Source organism: Papio anubis, chromosome 14 (genome assembly GCF_008728515.1).
Source record: "Papio anubis isolate 15944 chromosome 14, Panubis1.0, whole genome shotgun sequence".
Lineage (NCBI taxonomy): Eukaryota > Metazoa > Chordata > Mammalia > Primates > Cercopithecidae > Papio > Papio anubis.
Window position 1 is genome coordinate 42,273,417 of NC_044989.1, and position 17,844 is coordinate 42,291,260.

Below are 17,844 nucleotides of genomic sequence, written 5' to 3' on the forward strand. Positions count from 1 at the left end.
GCGTTAGGCGCGGAGTCCCCGCGCGCCTCCTGGCCGCCGCCCCCTTCCCCGCGCCCCAGACGGAGCTTGGGGGACAGCGGGCAGGGCAGGGCTGGAGCCGCCTCCGCGCCGCTTCCCAGGCCAGGACGGCCGCGGGAGGAGGTCCCGCTGTCAGTCAGCGGGGAAGGCCGGGCTGGGCGGCCGGAGGGGGCGGTGCCGAGGACGGGCTCGGGCCGGGAGCTGGGAGGCGGAGGCGGAGGGGCGGGGGCGAGGGCGGGGGCGGGGGCGGCTCCGGGCCTTATAAGCGGCGGGGGCAGGGCGGCAGGGAGGCAAGTGTCAGGCCGATGTGTCGCCCGCGAGGGGTCGGGGTCGGGGCCGCCGGGGCCATGCGCGTGGGCTGGGAAGGGGGCCAGCGGGGCGCAGAGCGGAGCCGCCTCGGAGCCTGAGCCGCCCGGGGCCGGGGCCGGGGAGCCGCGCGGGGCCGGCCGGCCGGGGGGAGGGGAGCGATGCGGCGCCGGCGGGCGGCAGTGGCCGCGGGTTTCTGCGCCTCCTTCCTGCTGGGCTCCGTCCTCAACGTGCTCTTCGCTCCGGGCTCGGAGCCTCCGAGGCCAGGCCAGTCCCCTGAGCCTTCGCCGGCCCCGGGCCCGGGCCGTCGCGGGGGCCGCGGGGAGCTGGCCCGGCAGATCCGGGCGCGCTACGAGGAGGTGCAGCGTTATTCCCGCGGGGGCCCCGGGCCCGGGGCGGGCCGGCCGGAGCGGCGGCGCTTGATGGACCTGGCTCCGGGCGGGCCCGGCCTGCAGCGCCCCCGGCCCCCTTGGGCCCGGCCCCTGCCCGACGGCGCCCCAGGCTGGCCCCCGGCTCCTGGCCCAGGCTCCCCCGGCCCGGGCCCGCGCCTGGGCTGCGCCGCGCTTCGCAATGTGTCCGGCGCGCAGTACGTGGGCTCAGGCTACACCAAGGCCGTGTACCGGGTCCGCCTGCCCGGCGGCGCCGCGGTGGCGCTCAAGGCGGTGGACTTCAGCGGCCACGATCTGGGCAGCTGCGTGCGCGAGTTCGGGGTACGGAGGGGCTGCTATCGGCTGGCGGCCCACAAGCTGCTTAAGGAGATGGTGCTGCTGGAGCGGTTGCGGCACCCCAACGTGCTGCAGGTACGAGGGTGGGGACGCGGGAGTGACGGTGTTGGCTGGGAGTGCCCAAGACCTTGTCAGCCTGGCTGGAAGATAAACCCTTGATCTGGAGTGCCAGTGACTGCGCCCAGGCTAAGCTAGACGCAGAAGCCGGACCATGGCGCTTCCCACTGCACCACCCTGCTTCTCGCTTCTGGGTGGGCGTCCCTTTACCGAGAACTCCTGGGCTTCTCCGCTTCCACACATCTCTTCAAGACAGACCAGGACAGAGGCTCCCAAAACTCAGGGGTGGGGCAGTCCATTAGGGCTTAGGACTGTACTTTGGGCTGGAGTTAGGAGGTTGAACACCAGGGATATTACCCCAAGCCAAAATGACCCTAAGCCAAGACACTTGAGTCAGAATTACAACTGTGTGATAAAGTCCCCCTTCTTGATGGAACTTCTCTCAACTTCCAGTGATTTGTCTGGTTTTGAAAATGAAACGGGACAGCAACGGGGTTGGGAAGGGCTGGAAAGAGACCAAGCGTCAGCCTTGATTCCCATAGAATTTCCCCACCCACCGACCCCCAGCGCCACCCCAGAAGACACTGGAAGGGGGCTGGGGGAGCAGGCTAGAAAAAGGGAACACAGCCCTTCCCAGAAGTGAACCAAGGGTTCCCCAGACCTTAAAAGTGGGTCCTTGAGCCCCTGGAGAAGCCTCAAGGTCTCAGCTCAGTGGACAGACTGGCGGCCTGAGGATCTAAATGTCACACTGTCTGAGTGTATATAGATAGCCAAGAGGCTGGAAGGTTGAGAAGGCCAAATGCCCAGGTTCCTACTCAATGGGACTCTGCCTCGCCCGTTCGCTGGAGACACAGGGGAGAGCTGAAACCCCCACCTTGTCCCCTCAAGCTAGACTTAGAGTGGGCCTCTCACAGTCCCAGCACTGCCGTTATACTACGTCCTCTCTTTCAGGTCTCCCTCCATCCTAAGATTAGACAGAGTATTCCCTTTGCACATATCTGAGCAAACTGAGAGGGGAATCCCTGACCGCTGTTGGCCCGGTGAACATGGGGTGTGTGCAGCCTCCCCAACGGATGAATCTTGCACACACCTTCCACCTCCCAGCCCACTCAAACTAACCTTTCTGCACCCGGCAGAAATGACCGGAAACCCAGGAGTCCCTCTCTCCTTTCCTCAGGAGTGAGATGGTGCCCCAGCCCTGGAGGGAGATGGGTGGGCATCGAAGAGTAGGAGAGATTGGCCGAAAAGCTGTTTATACTCCTGTTGGCTCCCAGTCTCGCCCTCCTCCATTGTATTCCCCCACCCTGGTCAGACAGTTGTGACCGGGCCCTGGGCCCCAAGCTGGTCTCGGGAGCTCGGGCAGAACCAACAGTTGCGTGTGGTGAAGCCCGGCTGCACAGCTCACACTGTGTCTGCAGCTTCAGGGAGTGAGCCCCTGGTTACGTGGCCATTCTGACTGGGAGGATCTTGTACTCTTTGCTTCCCAGGGACTCTTGGGAACTTTTTGGAAACTCTAGGGTGTCAGCCAGATCCTGAGGGAGTGGAGAGATCTTGAGTGACTTAGCAGGACATAAAGTCTTAGTTACTTGACTCAAGACCGCTCTGCCTTCAGACGAGTTTGATGTTTGATGTGCTTTCCTATCTTTTAAGAAACATCTCCCTCACTCTTCCCGCCAGCCCAAACTTCCTAACAAGCATTCAGCTAACGCCCCACGCATATATCACAGGACAGTCCTCCTCTGAAATGTCAGGCCCCCAGCCCAATTCTGAAGGCACCAAAGAACAAATTACAACACAATAGTTTCCACCCTTCCCTCACCAAACCAAGACCAGGGTTGTCTGGGGTTGGCTGTGTGACTCCTTATTGTAGAGTCCCAGACTCTACAATAAGAGTTAGTGGCCCCAGGGCACAGGGTTGCTAAGGGAGAGAGGGTCACAGGTCCTTTCTACCCAGGAAAAGTGAAAAGTGAAAAGTGGGGGGCCCTTTAGTGTGAGTTTAGGGACTGCTTTGAGGGTGGCTCTCCCCCATTCATCTTCTGACCGCCGGCTGTCTTTGCTGGCAGGGAAGCCTACAGTGGGGTCTTCCTGGCCAGGAGGCTTCAGGGCAGGTGTACAGGGAACTAGAAATAATGCTGCTTTAATACCTCTGAGTCATTTAAAATTTCAAAACCATTTGACTGTTTGCTGAACTGGGGAGGAGTCAGAGAACATTTCTAGAGTTCCTAGTGGTGCAGGCCCACCACCCTTCCTCTCTGAGCAGCGCAGAGTTGGTGCTGTGGATTCTAATAGAAAATGCCCAGGCTAGCAGGCCCCACTCTGCACCTCCCAGGGCTTTCTCTGGTCATGGGGATTGCCTGGGCGAGATCTTTCCATCCATCTTCTTCGACCCCTCCCCATCCCGCCCCTGACACACGCACACACACTCCCTCACGTGACTGACTCCTCTATAGCCCAGGGCCAAAGGGCACAAGGGTCTTCCCTCCCCTCAATTTCTCCCCACCTCTCCCCTGTCATCCTGGGGCCCCCAGGCCTGCCTGGGCCCAGATTCTGGCCCTGCTAAAGTGTATTTCTTCTCCCAACCGAACAAAAGATGTGACTGAAATGCTCAGCCTCATGCTTCCTGGGGGGGTTAATGGTGTCTTTTTATTTTTTCCTGAGGGGTGTTGATTAATACCTCGTTAACAGCGCATTTAACGACCTCCGGGTGTTTAATAACCTTCAGAAGTTTCCCACAAAGGCTCAGACTCTGGGCAAGAAAATGAGAACCAGGCCCCAGGGCTGTTCCCCTTACCTTCCCCCCACCCCACCAGGATCTGGGGCCTCCCTGGACTGATGGGAAGGGGGTGGAGAGAGAAGAGGGTGCCTGGAGCTGCCCTGGCCCCCCAAGTCACAGCCCGAGAGTGAGGCCTTCCCCCATGCCAGCAGGATGACGGAGAGCTGAGGGGGCACTCCTGGGGCGGAAAGAGGACATGTGAGGACCTAGAGTGGCTCTGGGGAGGGTGTGAACGATGGTATGAGGGTGACAGTGCACAGGGATATCCAGGCCATGGGCTCAGCATCCCCACCCCTCCACTGCATAGTTCTCCTCTCCCCCAGTCGGGCCTGGACAACTCGGCCTTTGTGTTTCTACCCCACAGGGTGCTGGTGGTTTTGAGCACCATACGAGCCCTTAGCTGCTGTGGAGTATGCTGGAAGAGCCAGGGAGAGGCCTGAGGATGCTGTTTAGGTGGTAGTGACAGTGAGACTGTGCTCCCCAGAAGTCCCTGGGCAGTGCAGAGCTTCTCCCCGCATGATATCGAGTGGGCAGTTCCCTGTGAGGGTAACCCCAAAAGAACTGATCTTCCAGGAGGAATCATCACTCACTACCAACCCCACTGATACACATCACTCATGTGCAAAACACACCCCGGCATGTGCCCTTAGGTACCTTGTTCTTATCAACACTTGTTACCAATCTGAGGGAACTTGCTTTTCCTCCCTGAAGACCCACACAGAGAAAACTGAAGCTGCCAGAAGGTAGAAATGGTGAGGGATACAGATTGGAGGAGGGGAGGAGGGATAATGCCCAACCGTATGCTGGCTTGTGTTTTAGCAAACAGCATCCTTAGAAAAAACAGATTGTGGCCGGGCACAGTGGCTCACGCCTGTAATCCCAGCACTTTGGGAGGCCAAGGCAGGCAGATCACTTGAGGTCAGGAGTTTGAGACCAGCCTGGCCAACATAGTGAAACCCTGTCTCTACTAAAAAGACAAAAATTAGCTGGGCATAGTGGCAAGTGCCTGTAATCCCAGCTACTCGGGAGGCTGAGGCAAGAGAATTGATTGAACCCAGGAGGTGGAGCAGAGCTGAGATCATGCCACAGCACTCCAGCCTGGGCAACAGAGCGAGGTTCTCTCAAAAAACAAACAAAAAAAAAGACAGAAAGAAAGAAAAACAAGTTGTAGAATCCGAGTGGCACAAATTCACATCTTAGCGCCTGCACTGATGGGCTGTGCCACCTTATGCAAGCAACTTAACCTCTCTGAGTCAGCCTCCTCACCTGAAGTTGGAGATAATAATAGTACCTACCGTGCCCATTATAAGAATTGAGTTATGCACATAGAGCAATTTAGCAGGGTGCCTGGCACGTGGTTAACTCCCAGTGGCCAGACCTGCCCATTTACCTGAGTCGGAAGGGGTGAGGGGCTGGCTTGATGAGTAGGAAGTCTGACTACAGGGAAGAGAGGGCATGCTTCCCAGGCAACGCTGCATTCTCTTCTGGCCTGAGCTGAAGCAAAGGCCTAGGGATGGTGGGGGGAGAGAGAGGGGGAACCTGACAGTCCAGCCCTTCCCTGTCCCCACCGCCACCCTGTGACCTAATGACCTGCCCTCGGCTCTCCCCAGCTCTATGGCTACTGCTACCAGGACAGCGAGGACATCCCAGACACCCTGACCACCATCACGGAGCTGGGCGCCCCTGTAGAAATGATCCAGCTGCTGCAAACTTCCTGGGAGGATCGATTCCGAGTGAGCTTAGAGGAGGGCTCGGGCCCTGGGCTTCTTGCTAGGATGGTTCTCCCTTAGAAGGCCAGCCCTCCAGAGCAGCCCCCACTCCTCCTCCACCCAGGGAGAGGGAGGGGAAGAAGGCGCACAGGCTGACTCAGCCACCGGCCAAAGTGTTCAAAAAAGAAGGAAGACGTAGAGGATCCCGACATTCTGTGCTCTTGCCCTCCTCACCCTTCCTTGTGCCCGTGTTCACACCAGCTTGTGGGGGCTGGCACCTTAAAGAGGGGAGCACTCACACACTCACACTCAGCCTGACCGTGGGAGGGCCAGTGTCCTAGAACGAGGAAAGACCTTAATACCATGTTGACCCTCCCGCTACTTCCATACACTGAACTAAAACTACATTCAGGATGCAACTTCAGGGAAGAGATGCATTACCCCCAGAACCTCGCTGCTGCCGTTTCCCACCCACTCCATATCATTTGCAGGGTCAGGCCAGCTGAGAGTTAATAGGAACTCACTGGCCTCCTCTCTAAGGCTGCTGACCTTGGCCTTTGTGGAGCACTGGGACCTACAGAAGAGAAGTGCCAACCCCCACAAGCAAAGTTCAGATTCCACAAGGAGGGCGCCCTCGAGTCCCACAGACCCCCACCCAGGAGAGAGGCAGTGAGCAGTCTTTTCTTCTGCCCCTCAGATCTGCCTGAGCCTGGGCCGCCTCCTCCACCACCTGGCCCACTCCCCACTGGGCTCCGTCACTCTGCTGGACTTCCGCCCGCGGCAGTTTGTGCTGGTGGATGGGGAGCTCAAGGTGACGGACCTGGATGACGCACGTGTGGAGGAGACGCCGTGTGCAGGCAGTGCTGACTGCATACTCGAATTTCCGGCCAGGAACTTCACCCTGCCCTGCTCAGCCCACGGCTGGTGCGAGGGCATGAACGAGAAGCGGAACCTCTATAATGCCTACAGGTGACCTCCACCCCCAATTCAGGAACTCCATCGAAGGAGAATGGGCCAGGAGGGCATGGCAGGAAGAGAGGCAACGTGGAGGCCAGCTGGGCAGGGAGACTCAGCCTTGACCAGAGTGAGGGAAGGCTTCTACCCTGTCCAGAAGGGAACGTTCAGGCTTCTGATGGGGAGGCTAAAAATAGCTCCAAGGAGAATCTGTGTTAGGGGGTGGCAGCTGGAAGCTTCTTAAAATAGTGTTGGACTCGGAGCCTAGGGCTGCTGGAACTGGCACTTTTCCCTTCCTACCCAGGCCCTTGTGCTCTGGGAAATTCCTCACTGGGCCCCAGCCATGGGGCTGCTCTGACACCGGGGGTCAGTCAGGAGATGATGTGGGGCTGGGAGGTGGGCAAGTCCTGGGAAGGGATGGGAACCAGGCCCCTGGTTTCGGTTAGTGTGAAGTTAGGTGTGGTCTTAGCATGCGCCCAGCCCCCTCCCCCGAGGCTGAGTAGACTTCACAGCAGCCTGCCTGGTTGCTAAGCCTGAGGGATCCGGCTCCCTGGCCAGGTTAGCGTTTACCCCAGGTTGGAATAGAGGAGGGATGTGTCTCCAAAGGCTGGATCCCTGAGCCACTGGTTTCTCTCTGCCACAGGTTTTTCTTCACATACCTCCTGCCTCACAGTGCCCCGCCTTCACTGCGTCCTCTGCTGGACAGCATTGTCAACGCCACAGGTGAGCTCTCCAGGGCCCATCTGCTTCCAGGCACCTTCCCCCCGCACCCCCCCCCCCAGCAAAAGTGGGGAGAAAAATAACCCAGGGCAGCAGGGGGTCCAGAAACCATCACTTCCTAAGGTGGCATTCTGCTGCAACCTCCCCACTCCCCAACCTTCTGTTCACTGGGGCACAGGCTCTGGAGGCAGAGCCGGGAGCAGCTGGCTGCTGACTTCAGGGAGTAGTGGGAGCCCCAGGCCTCCTGTCTTAGCCACACTGCACTCTGCAGGAGAGCTCGCCTGGGGGGTGGACGAGACCCTGGCCCAGCTGGAGAAGGTGCTGCACCTGTATCGGAGCGGGCAGTATCTGCAGAACTCCACGGCAAGCAGCAGTACTGGTGAGTGGCCCCAACCTGATCCACAGGGAAGCGAGAAACAGGTGGGAGGGTGAATGACCCCGCCCAATTAGGCTAAGTGGCCTATTTCTCTGTAACCCTTTCTCTGGTTACCCTTGTCTCCAAAGGCCACTCTAGGGGCTCACATAGAATCGTGGAGGGGCTGACATGGAGTAATCTGAGGTTCCATCTCTAGCTGAGCTAGAGCAACTATAATTCTGCCTTCAACCTGGGGGTGGACACTGACACCCTACTCTGGATGGCTCCAAACCCTATCACGTACTGGCTGTGTGACTTTGAGCAAGTTACCCCTTGAACCTCACTTTCCTCATCTGTGAATTGGGTTCACCATTACCCACCTCACCAAATTCTTATGGGAATTAAATGTCAGGTGAAATGTGTGAAAGCAATTAGTGCAGTTCCTATGACATGGCTGGAACACAGTATATGTTTGCTTCCCTTTCCTTCCTCTAATCTCCGGGGGCTAGAAGGACACTGGATGTTAGGGGAGGCACACACGGAAACCAGCCAGGAAGCTCCAAGGGCAGGGGGAGAATTCTGGCCACTGGTTTCAGGCTGTGGTCCTTCTGCTGAAGCCCTGGGGTTTAGCTGGGGTTGGCAGGGGTTGAGGGGTGAGCAGCCTCCATATTCAAGGAGCTCTGGCTAGTCTTAGGGGTGGGGGAGCCCTGTTAGCCCTGTAAATAAAGTTTAACGAGGTGAACAATGGCTGGCTCTGTCCCTGAGGATGCCGTTTATGGGGCTGTAAATCACTGTCAGCCCTGGACTTTGGTCTAGTCCCTGGCAGAAGGAGGCAGGAGGGCGGGGTGGCCAGAGGCCCAGGGCTTCTGCATTATCAGCCCAGAGCTGGGGCTCTCCAGGCAGTGGGAAAGACAGGAGCAAACAAGAGGCCAGCAGCCAAGCAGCTCACTGGATTGTGAGTTTTCAGAGCTTCTGAGGCTCTCTCTGTAGAATGAGATCTCAGATTTTTCCCTCCAGCCCCGTCCACACTCTAGCCATGGATTTTTTGCATTTTAGTCCATTTACATGCCTCTTAACTTCAAAAACCCCTGACTCCCTTCCATCCCAGGCCCTTCTGAGGAACTTGCCTAACTTCTCTCCCCAAGGCCAGGAGAAAATGTGAATGAAGGTTGCTCTGAACCCTTGCAGGCCACACTGGATGCTGGTTAGAAGTGCAGATTCTCAGTTCCACCCCAGACCTACAGAATCAAAATCTCCATTTGGTGGGGCATGGTGGCTCACACCTGTAATCCCAGCACTTCGGGAAGCTGAGATGGGAGGATCCCTTGAGCCCAGGATTTCAAGGCTGCAGTGAGCTATGATTGTGTCACTGCACTCTAGTCTGGGCAACAGAGTGAGACCCCATCAAAAAAAAAAAAAAAAGAATCTGCATTTTAACAAGAGTCCTTGGTGGGATTCACGTGCACATTGAAGTTTGAGAAGCCTTGGCTCTGTCTAAAATGTCCTGACCTCAGCAATTCGCCTAGACAGCTGGGACTCCATGGGTCCCTGTATATGTCTGTCCCCCTTGCATGTGCCTGCTATCTTGTACTGCCTGACCCAGCTATGTGCCCTTAGATTTGGGAGATATGTATCTCCTGAAAACCAAGTCTGTGCTTTATCTTTTTTGATGAATCAGCCCAGTTTCAACAGTGGTAGCTGCCTTCATCTCCATGCTAGAGGGTTGGGCTGGACTTTAGCTTTGACCTAGGTGATGAGTCTTGCTGCCCTTTTCAGAAAGTGACACATCCCTGGGCACTCAAACCTGGGCATACAGAGTTCTCATGTTACTCCATCCCCAACCCACAGAGTACCAGCGCATCCCAGACAGCACCATCCCCCAGGAGGACTACCGCTGCTGGCCATCCTACCACCATGGGGGCTGCCTCCTTTCAGTGTTCAACCTGGCTGAGGCTGTGGATGTCTGTGAGAGCCATGCCCAGTGTCGGGCCTTTGTGGTCACCAACCAGACCACCTGGACAGGTGAGCCAGTGGGAGAAGCCCTTCTAAGGGAGATGGCAGGACCTCTCTGGAGGTTGATAGATAGTGATTGCCCATCATAAGTCAGGGGGGTGCTGAGATGATGAGAGAGAGGTATACGTGTCTTCAAGGCAGTCAAATTAGGGAGAATGGCCCTGCATCCAGGAAGAGAAACATCCAGCCCTGTTACGTCTCACCTCTGCCCCCCAGGTCGGCAGCTGGTCTTTTTCAAGACTGGATGGAGCCAAGTGGTCCCTGATCCCAACAAGACCACATATGTGAAGGCCTCAGGCTGACCTGTCTGAGGGCTCGGCTGACCAGCTGACTATCCTCAGCAGCAGGGCTTGCCTGTGGAGGGAGTGACTTGCACTGGCAGCGCTGCATGTCACCTGGGAACCCCTGCAGACAAAGCTGACATCCCAGACAGACTGATGTGACCAGGATAAACGTGCAATAATGCCAAATGTTAAAATGTGAGTTTACCAGCCTAGCTATGGGACTGCTGGCTCCTAGTCCAGGAATCTTGAGGGGATGACTGCCTCTCCAACCCTCTGGGCTGCAAGCAAGCTCAGGCTAGTCTCCCCAGTGGGGGCTGTGTCCCTCCCTGGGACAGTTCCGTGAGCAGCCCCGTCACTGTGTTCAGTAGTGTGAGAATGTAGCTAAAGCCCCTGCTGCTGCTGCTGCTGCTGCTGCACTTGCCACGGCAGGCGGGGGGCTGCGTGGGGACAATCCATCGCTGAGTGTTCTCTCAGCTGAGGTCTGGACAGGAGACTTGGCGGGGGAAGCTCCAGGATGTGGGTGATTCTGTACCTGGGGAGGCTATCTCTGACCTCCCGACAGGGGGCAGGCACTCCCAGGCCAGCCCAGGGGTCAGGGGCAGAGGTGCACACCTCAGCATGAGCCAAGACTGGGGTCGGGGAGCAGGTGCGGTTTGAGCCAGGACCTGGGGTGGGGGTGGGGCCGGGGCCTTTCTGCCTCATTTGCTTTCAATGAAAGCCGCAAAGCAGCCAAAACCAGGCTCTCCCCGTTCCTGGAGTTTGAATATCCAGAATCTTTTGTACTTCTTGTTCATTAAATTGTTTATTTTTGTAAAAAAACTAAAATAAAATTAGTTAATAAAATGATGTTTCACAGCAAACTCTTCCCCAGCAACAGTTTCTTAGGTTGTGACTTCTTGGTCCTCAGTTATGTCCTTGGTATATGTTTGTGGGGATGCGTGTGTCACAGGGGAAGATGAGTGAAATCTCAACAGCAAACCCTGAAGTCATCACAAAGTGTTTTCAGGCTCTGCTCCCACCCATGGTGCCCACCTCCCACTGGGCCCTCCACATCATGTCCCCAAAAAAGACATGGGGACTCCCTTTTCCCCCAAGGAAGTTCTCATTTTTACAGACCAGCTTCTTAAGTATGAAGCCCTAACCCAGTGGAGTAATGTCCTCATGGTGGGATGTCAGCCATGAAGGGGTCACCAGGGGTACTCGAACAACCTGCAGGTGGGTCAGCTTTACCTCTGCACAGGGTTGGACCTGGCCTGCGCCCACCACAAGGTCACGGGCACTAAGCTTTTCTGAGTCTTTCTCTGAACATGAAATATATGAACAGTCAGAAGAAAGGAGGGTCTGTGGAAAGACCAGCTTCCATTTTGTCGATTGTAGGAGGGAAGGTCTAGCCAGTCTGTATCGAAGCCCAGAGCAAAAACAAGGACCTGCGGGTTCGGGATCACACGGAGGCCAGAGAGCCCCGCCATGAATGCAGGGCTTCTGACTTGAAACCCACATCTTCTCTCCTATACACCATTCTACTTCTAGAATATTCTGGATGGACGCAAACCTTTGGAGGCTTTAAAAAGAATAACCAAACTTTAACCTGATTTCTCCTCAACAGATGTGGTTGGTATAATTTCTCACATAACAAGATGTCCCTGTAGTTCGAGGTGATTGAGAGCCGTATTAGCTCTGGAGCGCTCATCACAGTTGTCACTCTGACCCTCAGGGTTGCAGCTTGCCACTGCCATCCCCAGCCCACACACCTTGCCTCTGGTATTGGGCTTGGTGATTGTGGGTGGAGGGGAAAGGCAGAGCCTCCACAAAGCCTCACACCATGACAATGCAGCCAAATCCTGCCATGCTCACCACCCTCAGACTATCCTTATCCCTTGAAGGAGGACCTCAGCTTCCATCGCCCTGGGACCTCTTTCCCTAGCTGAACTCACTCCATGCAACATGCGTAGCCCACCCCACGCGATCCAGTACTGGACTTTACACAATCCTCTATTACCCTCCAACTGTCATACGGTCTATGGGGCTCTGAGGGCCGGAGGAACCACATCCACCAAGGAGGCACAAGGCAGGACCAGAAGTGATGAGAAACTGAGGGGAGCAGACTGGGCCAGGAAGTGTGCGAGGGCTGCATAGTCCAGAGAGACCAAGGACCCAGTAATAAGCAGAGAGGCCTGCAGGACCTAGGAACCACAGGACTCTGGGGAAAAAGACCAAAGTGAACCAAGCACTGCCTTCCCGGCTTCGAGAGATTTCCAGACGAGGGGTTCACCAGCCCCTGGAGAGGGACAGAGGGAAATAATACTTCCAGAGGGCCAGGCTCTGGCCTCAGCAAGGTACAAAATTATTCCAATTTTACAGCCCTGAAAACTGAAGCCCAGGTAACAGCTGCTAAGTGTTTGAGCGAGCATTCTAATCCAGCCTCCCTCCAAGCCTGCGCTCTGGCCGGTAGTACTAAGTGCTGTGTCCAATAAGGGACCCGTTGCAGCAGGAAGAGTGTGAGTTAGAGTTAGGGAAGCGCCTCCTTCCTGTGAGTGTGTAACAAACGGAAATGGAGGTCCTGCAAGTCATAACATCTTTTTAGAAAGACTCATGCACAGTGGCTGAAGGGGATGGTGGACGGCTTCTTCCTTAGTGAGTGAGCCTTGTCCCAGAACCTATTTCTGGGGGCAAAAATGGCCTGATTCAGTCCTGCAGAGTCAAGAGAAGGGCATTTACAACTGGGAATGGAGAAAGGATGGAGTACCAGAAAGAAAGGGGAGGTAAAGGAAAGCCTGAAGCAAAATCATTCCTCTCCCGGACAACCTTTCAGAGGGAGCCACCTATTTCATCCAGAAACACACATCACCTCCCCTTCCACCCACCAAGCCCACGTTCTTCCTACTCCACAGCAATGCTAGTGATACCCAGGTGCAGTGAACGGAAAAAATACATTCACCCAACTGAAGCCTCAGGTGACAGTCGCCAGAGGAGGGAAGGCAAGGGTGGGGATTGGGAAAGGATCCCCCAGTTGCGTTCCTGAATTGAGGAAGCAATGCAGGAGGGCAGTGTGACCTAGTGGTTCCCCGTGAGGCTCTGGAGCCAGCCAGAGCTGGGCAGGAGTCCCAGACGGTTTTGTTTTTTGCTCAGTGTGATCTGGTTCATGACAACCTCCCTGAGCCTCCATTTCCCCATCTGCAAATTTCAGATGAATAATCTGCTTCACAGCAGCCTTACAGAAACTGAGTAAAATCCTGCCTTAGCCAGGGTCAGCAAACAGTACATGCTTAGGAAATGCTGGCTGATGCTGTCATTGTTATTATTTATTAGCGAGCTGAGCCCTCAGTGTTATCCATGGCCTGGCCTGGAAAAACATCCAGGTCAACTGCGGGGGACCAAGGCACGAGCTGGAGTGCCCACCCCTTGGCTCTGCAGCGCCCCCTCTGCCCCGCCCCACCCTCCCGCCATAGGGAATAGGGCCTTCAACTGGGGGAGGTGGGGCCCGGCTCTCTGGGTCAGTGCCCTGGGAGTTCAGTGTGTGGTAGACAGAAGGAGGAAGAGGATTAACATGAAAGCAGAAAATGGGATTAGGAGGCCTTAGGATAATGTGCCCACCCACCCCCCATCCATGACAACAGCTTCTTGCTTGCACGCCGAGGCTTCTGGAGCCTGGAGCATCTAAGACTTGGTTGCCCCTGCTCCTGAGGGCAGAGCCAGGAAAGGAGACTTGGACTCTGAGCGTGAGACGACTCAGTTCACTAGGAAGAGGGGTGGGGCTGTAGCTGGCTGCAGGGCAGGCCTGCGTGACTTTCTGTGCACTTTCTCATTTAATCCTTACGGCAAATCTGAGAGGTGGGTGATGGCCCAGAAAGGTGAAAAGTAGGGATCCAAGCCTAGGCTGTTGCCCCCAAAAGCCTGTGTTCCTTTCCCTCCACCCAGGAGCACACCCATGTATTGCCCTAAACCTACAGGAGCAATGATCCACTCACACCTGCCACCTCCCCTGCATCATCCGCAAGAGTGAGGATGTCCCAGGGACCCTGACCTTAAAGGACCCCTTTGAGGTCTGTGTGAAGAACGTTTATGTTTCTCTGTTCACCTCTTCGTGAACCCCAGCCAAGGCTACCCCCTGAGGTGGACAAAGTGCCACATCATTCCCACCTACGGGAAGGAGATAGACCAAGATATTTCTAATAATTGCCTCTTAAGCTCTAGAGGATCCCTACAGCTGTGTTTGGGGGAGGTTCCTTCTCCCACTCTCATTCCAGCCAAGGGCCCTGTCAGCCTCCTTTTTTCAGCATTTTAATGGCTTGTTGTCCTGGTCCATCCTACCCAGCCCTAGGCCCTCTGGCCTCATTCCAGCTCCAGAAAGCCTCTCCCAGGATTCAGCAAAAAGAATTTCTCCCTCTATCATTCAAGGTCCCAATAGGAAACAGCACGGTGTGCATAAGACACATTTATAAATGCGTATGTCCAGGGGAACCCCAAAGGATAGCTATGACCTGAGCCAGTGGCAGCCAAGCTATTTCCATCTCTATCCCCCACCAAAGGAAGGGAGTGAGAGCTATTACCAGAACTCAGAACCTGGAAGAAGAACCCAGGAGTCATGTAGATTTGGCACTTGAAGAAGTGAGCAAAGGACCCCACCATACAGGGTGACCTCACAAGGTGGGACATACACTCTCACCACACATTCCCTCCTCACTCCTTCAGTCTCCTGCTGAGCTCCCCATTGGCCAAACCCAACTTGAAGGCAGAGGGCTAAGGAACTCAATGTGGTCACCTAAAAGCTGGTCAGGAGCACCCCACCTCACCTCACATCTTTGGGATTTTGTTCGGCTTGAGGGGAAGGCAAGAGAAGACTCTTGTTCCCAGTTCCATCCTTAGATATTCAGCAATTTGTTGTTGTTTGAATGAAGTCACACTTTGGGCCCAATTCTTCAGCAAGTCCCTCACAGCACGCATTCTCAACAAAGCCACCATCATTCCCAAGGAGACAACACTTGGTTCTTGGGAGACGAAAAATCTTAGATATTACAATGACTTATGGCCCTGCAAAGGGCCACAGGACATAAACAGAAATGCAATATTCCATGTTATTAAAATTTCATGGAAGGTGGTGGCAACTGGGGGAAAAGTAGGTTAAAAAAAGTACTTGGTGGGGGTGGGGGAATAATAATGGAAAACAGGTTGAGAAGCACTGGGTTATATTGACCCAAAATCTTTCCTTGGGCTGTCGCTGACAGCTTTAAATCTCTCGTCCTCAAAGGTGCAGCTTATACTATTATTTTCTAAACTGGTATATATGATGTATTCACTATTATTTTCTAAACTGATATATATGATGTATTTACTTGTATTCTCTTTACACATCTCATAAAAACAAAGTGCAGGCTGGGTGCGGTGGCTCATGCCTGTAGTCTCAGCACTTTGGGAGGCCGAGGCGGGCAGATCACTTGAGTTCAGGAGTTCGAGGCCAGCCTGGCCAACATGATGAAACCCCATGTCTACTAAAAATACAAAATTAACTGGCATGGTGGCAGGCACCTCGGGAGGCTGAGGCAGGAGAATCACTTGAACTCTGGAGGCAGAGGTTGCAGTGAGCCGAGATCTTGCCATTGCACTCCAGCCTCGCCAAAAAGAGCAAAACTCAGTCTCAAAAAAAAAAGTGCAATTCGAATGCTTTACTCAACCTGACCTTGCCCATGGGGAACATCTTCAGCCATTCTTGAGCCCCCTGTATCTTCCTGCATCTCACAGCCTTTTGCTGGTATTTTCCTACTTGGAAGAGCTCAAGGTCATTGGCAAGCCAGAAGATTTCAATGTACACTCATTCTTCTCTCAACTGATCAAGCCACAAAATAGTTCTTGGACACTAGTCACTCTAATGAATCCAGAAATATCAGCTATGCTCTGCCTTTCAGGAGCCCACTAAGTCACTGGAGATGTCACAATTCAAGGTGATATGTGATCAATGACTGTATAGCGATGGGGATGATTTCCACATGTGACTTGTGAAAGTAAAGGGCTTGATAGTCACATCTCAAATCACTAAGGGCCGGTTAACCTGGTCCCCCCAAGAGCATCGATTCCCCAGCAGGAGCCCCACAGTTCACATTTTTCCATCCAGATAAAGCCTTGTTTATCCTTACTCTTTATTTCTTATCTCTAAGCCAGTTCCCTATTTGTCGCCGACATTCTCCCCATTCCCATGGTGACTCAACTCCTTTAACACGCTTTGGTGTGGCGCCTCTCAGAGGATGCTTGAAAGTGTAAGGAGATTGTGTCTCCTGTTTCCCCCTTATCCGCACACTTATTTGACCCTTCAAAAACTCTAGTAGATTAGGGAAGCATGATTTTGCCTTACCAGAGACAGGCTACCTTTCCACAGGAGGTGGAGCTTTCTCAAGCGCCCCGTAATCCTGCCCTTAGAGGTTCTGTCAGCTTGCCTGGCATCGAAACTAAACTCTCGTGCCATTTCCCAGAGACCCCTCTGGTGCCTTCAGTTCTTCAGCACGAGGGTTAGTCTCAAGAAAAGGCTCTCATTTTGTCCTATGCTTCCATGATGTCAATCTTCTTATTTATTGGCAGCAGCCTGGGCTAGGGGGTGACAGGGGGTGCAGAGAGGGGATACAAAACAAAATATACAGCATGCTTTATTTTCCGTTGCTTGGAGATTTCAGGCACTGTAATTCATCTGAACTTGTGCAGAAGATAATAGTATGGTTATCTGTATCACATTTCATTTTATGACATATCACCTTGTTTACACCACTCTTTGGGTTGTATATGGGATATAGATTACCTTTAAACGCTCTGGTTTTGTTTAGTCCTTTTATTCTGCCATCAATAAAAAGTTTTAAAGGCAACCATTGTTCTAAGAAATGACTATTGTACTTAGGGCACAAAGATACTTTAATTGAGAAAGACAGATTATCTTGTACCTTGGCCTCCCGTATCTTATTGAAACAGGCTTTGATGCTGTGCGGAGTCTTCTGACTCCATCGTTGAACTATGCAGCATTCTGCAGTTATTAAGAGCAAATGAGTTTCTTCTTTAAACACAGACCTCTGCTTAGCACATTTAGTACTATTTGACTTGGGTCTCAAGATAGTGCTATTCCCGGAATGGACTTTGCATGCCGAATTTTTTTAGAAATTACCCACAATCCTATCACATATGCTGAAGTGACCTTTTTTTTCCTATAGGCTCTCCAACAATGTGCTGAGATGAAGAGATTTCTACAGGGCACTTTCGGGTTAGGAACTTACAGGTTAACTCTTTAATGCTCAAGTCTTTATGTAATTCATTCAAGCTGCTTCTGAAAATATATTCTTAGCAAATAATTCAAAATACGAAAAGATTCAAATGCACACAGATGCTCCTTGCAACATTATTTAGAATAACAAAAATGAGAATTGTTTGGCAATATGAGAAAATGTATAAATTATAGTGTTAAATGAAAAAGCAGTATGCAAACCAATGTATTCAACTATGTAAAAACACATTTTTTTTAATTTATATATAAGTGCACGGTGGCTCACACCTATAATCCCAGCACTTTGGGTGGCTGAGGTTTGCGGATCACTTGAGGCCAGGCGTTTGCGACTAGCCTGGCCAACATGGTGAAACCCTGTTTCTATGAAAAATACAAAAATATCTAGCTGGGAATGGTGGCATGCACCTGTAATTCTAGCTAGGAGGCTGAGGCATGAGAATCACTTGAACCAGGGAAGCAGAGGTTACAATGATCTGAGATGTGCCACTGCACTCCAGCCTGGGTGACAGAGTGAGACTCTGTCTCAAAGGAAAAAAAAAAAAGAGCCGGGCGCGGTGGCTCAAGCCTGTAATCCCAGCACTTTGGGAGGCCGAGGCGGGTGGATCACGAGGTCAGGAGATCGAGACCATCCTGGCTAACATGGTGAAACCCCGTCTCTACTAAAAATACAAA

The 17,844-nt window shown here is 53.7% G+C and overlaps 1 protein-coding gene across 1 annotated transcript; it reads left to right on the forward strand.

Moving 5' to 3' along the window:
* Nucleotides 1-310: 310 nt before the first annotated feature.
* Nucleotides 311-10,774, forward strand: PKDCC (protein kinase domain containing, cytoplasmic). Its single transcript, XM_009184075.3, has 7 exons — nt 311-1,124; nt 5,490-5,612; nt 6,286-6,557; nt 7,186-7,265; nt 7,534-7,641; nt 9,466-9,639; nt 9,847-10,774. The coding sequence occupies exons 1-7, from the start codon at nt 486-488 to the stop codon at nt 9,930-9,932; spliced, it is 1,482 nt and encodes a 493-aa protein (XP_009182339.3). The 5' UTR covers nt 311-485; the 3' UTR covers nt 9,933-10,774.
* Nucleotides 10,775-17,844: the final 7,070 nt, after the last annotated feature.